The sequence below is a fragment of the Mandrillus leucophaeus genome, unplaced genomic scaffold (assembly GCF_000951045.1).
Source record: "Mandrillus leucophaeus isolate KB7577 unplaced genomic scaffold, Mleu.le_1.0 Scaffold29, whole genome shotgun sequence".
NCBI classification, from domain to species: domain Eukaryota; kingdom Metazoa; phylum Chordata; class Mammalia; order Primates; family Cercopithecidae; genus Mandrillus; species Mandrillus leucophaeus.
The window spans coordinates 4,036,378-4,037,972 of NW_012103031.1; the positions used below are offsets into that span (position 1 = coordinate 4,036,378).

The 1,595-nt window shown below is 56.0% G+C and overlaps 1 protein-coding gene across 1 annotated transcript in view; it reads right to left on the reverse strand.

Moving 5' to 3' along the window:
- LOC105543772 (chromosome unknown open reading frame, human C7orf26) overlaps positions 1 to 1,595 on the reverse strand; it is a 25,408-nt gene that overhangs the window by 3,966 nt on the left and 19,847 nt on the right. Inside the window, exon 4 of the mRNA XM_011985849.1 lies at positions 237 to 764. Within this exon, the coding sequence (XP_011841239.1) occupies positions 237 to 764 (528 nt within the window). The remainder of the gene's footprint in view (positions 1 to 236; positions 765 to 1,595) is intronic.

Sequence of the window (1,595 nt, forward strand, 5' to 3'; positions counted from 1 at the left end):
TCCCCAGTCCTGGGCGACACTAAGACCTCCCATCTGTGGGATGTTAGGACCCTGACGGGGTAAGCAGGGAGGGTGGAGTGCAGGGGGCGCGGCTGGGGTACCTTCCTCCCCTGTGTTCACTAGGAGGAAAAGAAGTCCTAAATGAAGCAAAAACAGTGTCTGTCCAGGATCCCCTCTTCCTTCTGCAGGGCGGTGGTGTCCCCGCACCAGGAGGCCTGGGCCAGGGAGGCACCCACCTCTCGTGCACAGCAGAGCTCCTGAGGCCATGGCCACCTGCAGAGCCTGCGCCAGCCGGTCCAGCGAGAGCTCGATCTCCTGGGAGGCGTTGAGGGGGTTCAGTTCATCCGCCAACCTGTTGATCTCCTCCACCAGCGGGACCATGTGGTCGAAGAGGACCAGCCCCAGGCGCCCATACAGATTCTTCTCGGTCAGGTGCAGCTGCAGCGTCATGAGGACCTGCAGGACGCTGAGGTGGAGTTTCGAGTACAACAGGTGGGAGTCTCTGTCCATCCCCACGGCCGGGTCCTTCGTGACCTTGTTGCTGACGTGGCCATTGGATAAGGGGGGCTTCTTTCTCCTTTTGTAAGCCAGGGGGGCCTTCACGCACCAGCGGATCAATCCAACAAGTGGGGTGAGCTCTAAGAATCCTATTGGCAGATTGGCCGCAATCGGAGTATTTAAAAAAGTGATGAGAATCAACCTTGGGTCCTCAAAAATCCAGGTGACAATCATTTCAAGCAAGTCCATAGGTGGGATGAGGTCATCTGCGAATAAAGACCATTAGGTCAGGAGCACTCTTGGCCTCGAGGACAGGGAGAGAGGGAGCATGACCCCAGGGCCCACGGAACTGCCCGCCTGATGGTCCGGATCACGCCTCCTGGCTTAGCTACCTTCTGTCTCCTTTCCTAGGACGTCCACTCCAGGGGGACTGGGACTCTCATCTCAGTCACTGTCACATCTCACTGCCCAGTCACATCAGTGGAGCAAGGGAGAGGCTGCAGAAATACCTAAGTCTACAATTCCCTGGAACTCCACCATGCTTTGGAGAAATGTCCTCCTGCATGTTAATTTAGATAAAATTCCACGCTTTTCCTATCCCACACTGCCACACGTCACCCCTTCCCTCCTGAGTATGTGTCCTCCCTGTGCTCAGTGTCTCCTGTATGGGGCAGTGACAGCAATGGTGGCCTTCAGGGACCAGCTCAGAATCCCATCAGTCATCTGGCAGCTGCCAAGGGCTGCCCCAACCCCAAACCTGGAACCCTCATCTAAGCAACCCTAGGAGATATGATCCCTGAGACCTGCCAGGCTCTGTGGCCTAGACAGAGAAGAACAGATGGTGACACTTAGTCTGGGCTTCCTATGAGCCCAGCACAGGTCTCAACGCTCTACACAGACGAACGCATCTAACCCGGCACAGGTCTCAACGCTCTACACAGACAAACGCGTCTAACCCGGCACAGGTCTCAACGCTTTACACAGACAAACTCGTCTTACCTGGCACAGGTCTCAACACTCTACACAGACGAACACGTCTAACCCAGCACAGATCTCAACGGTCTACACAGACGAACACATCTAACCCAGCACAGGTC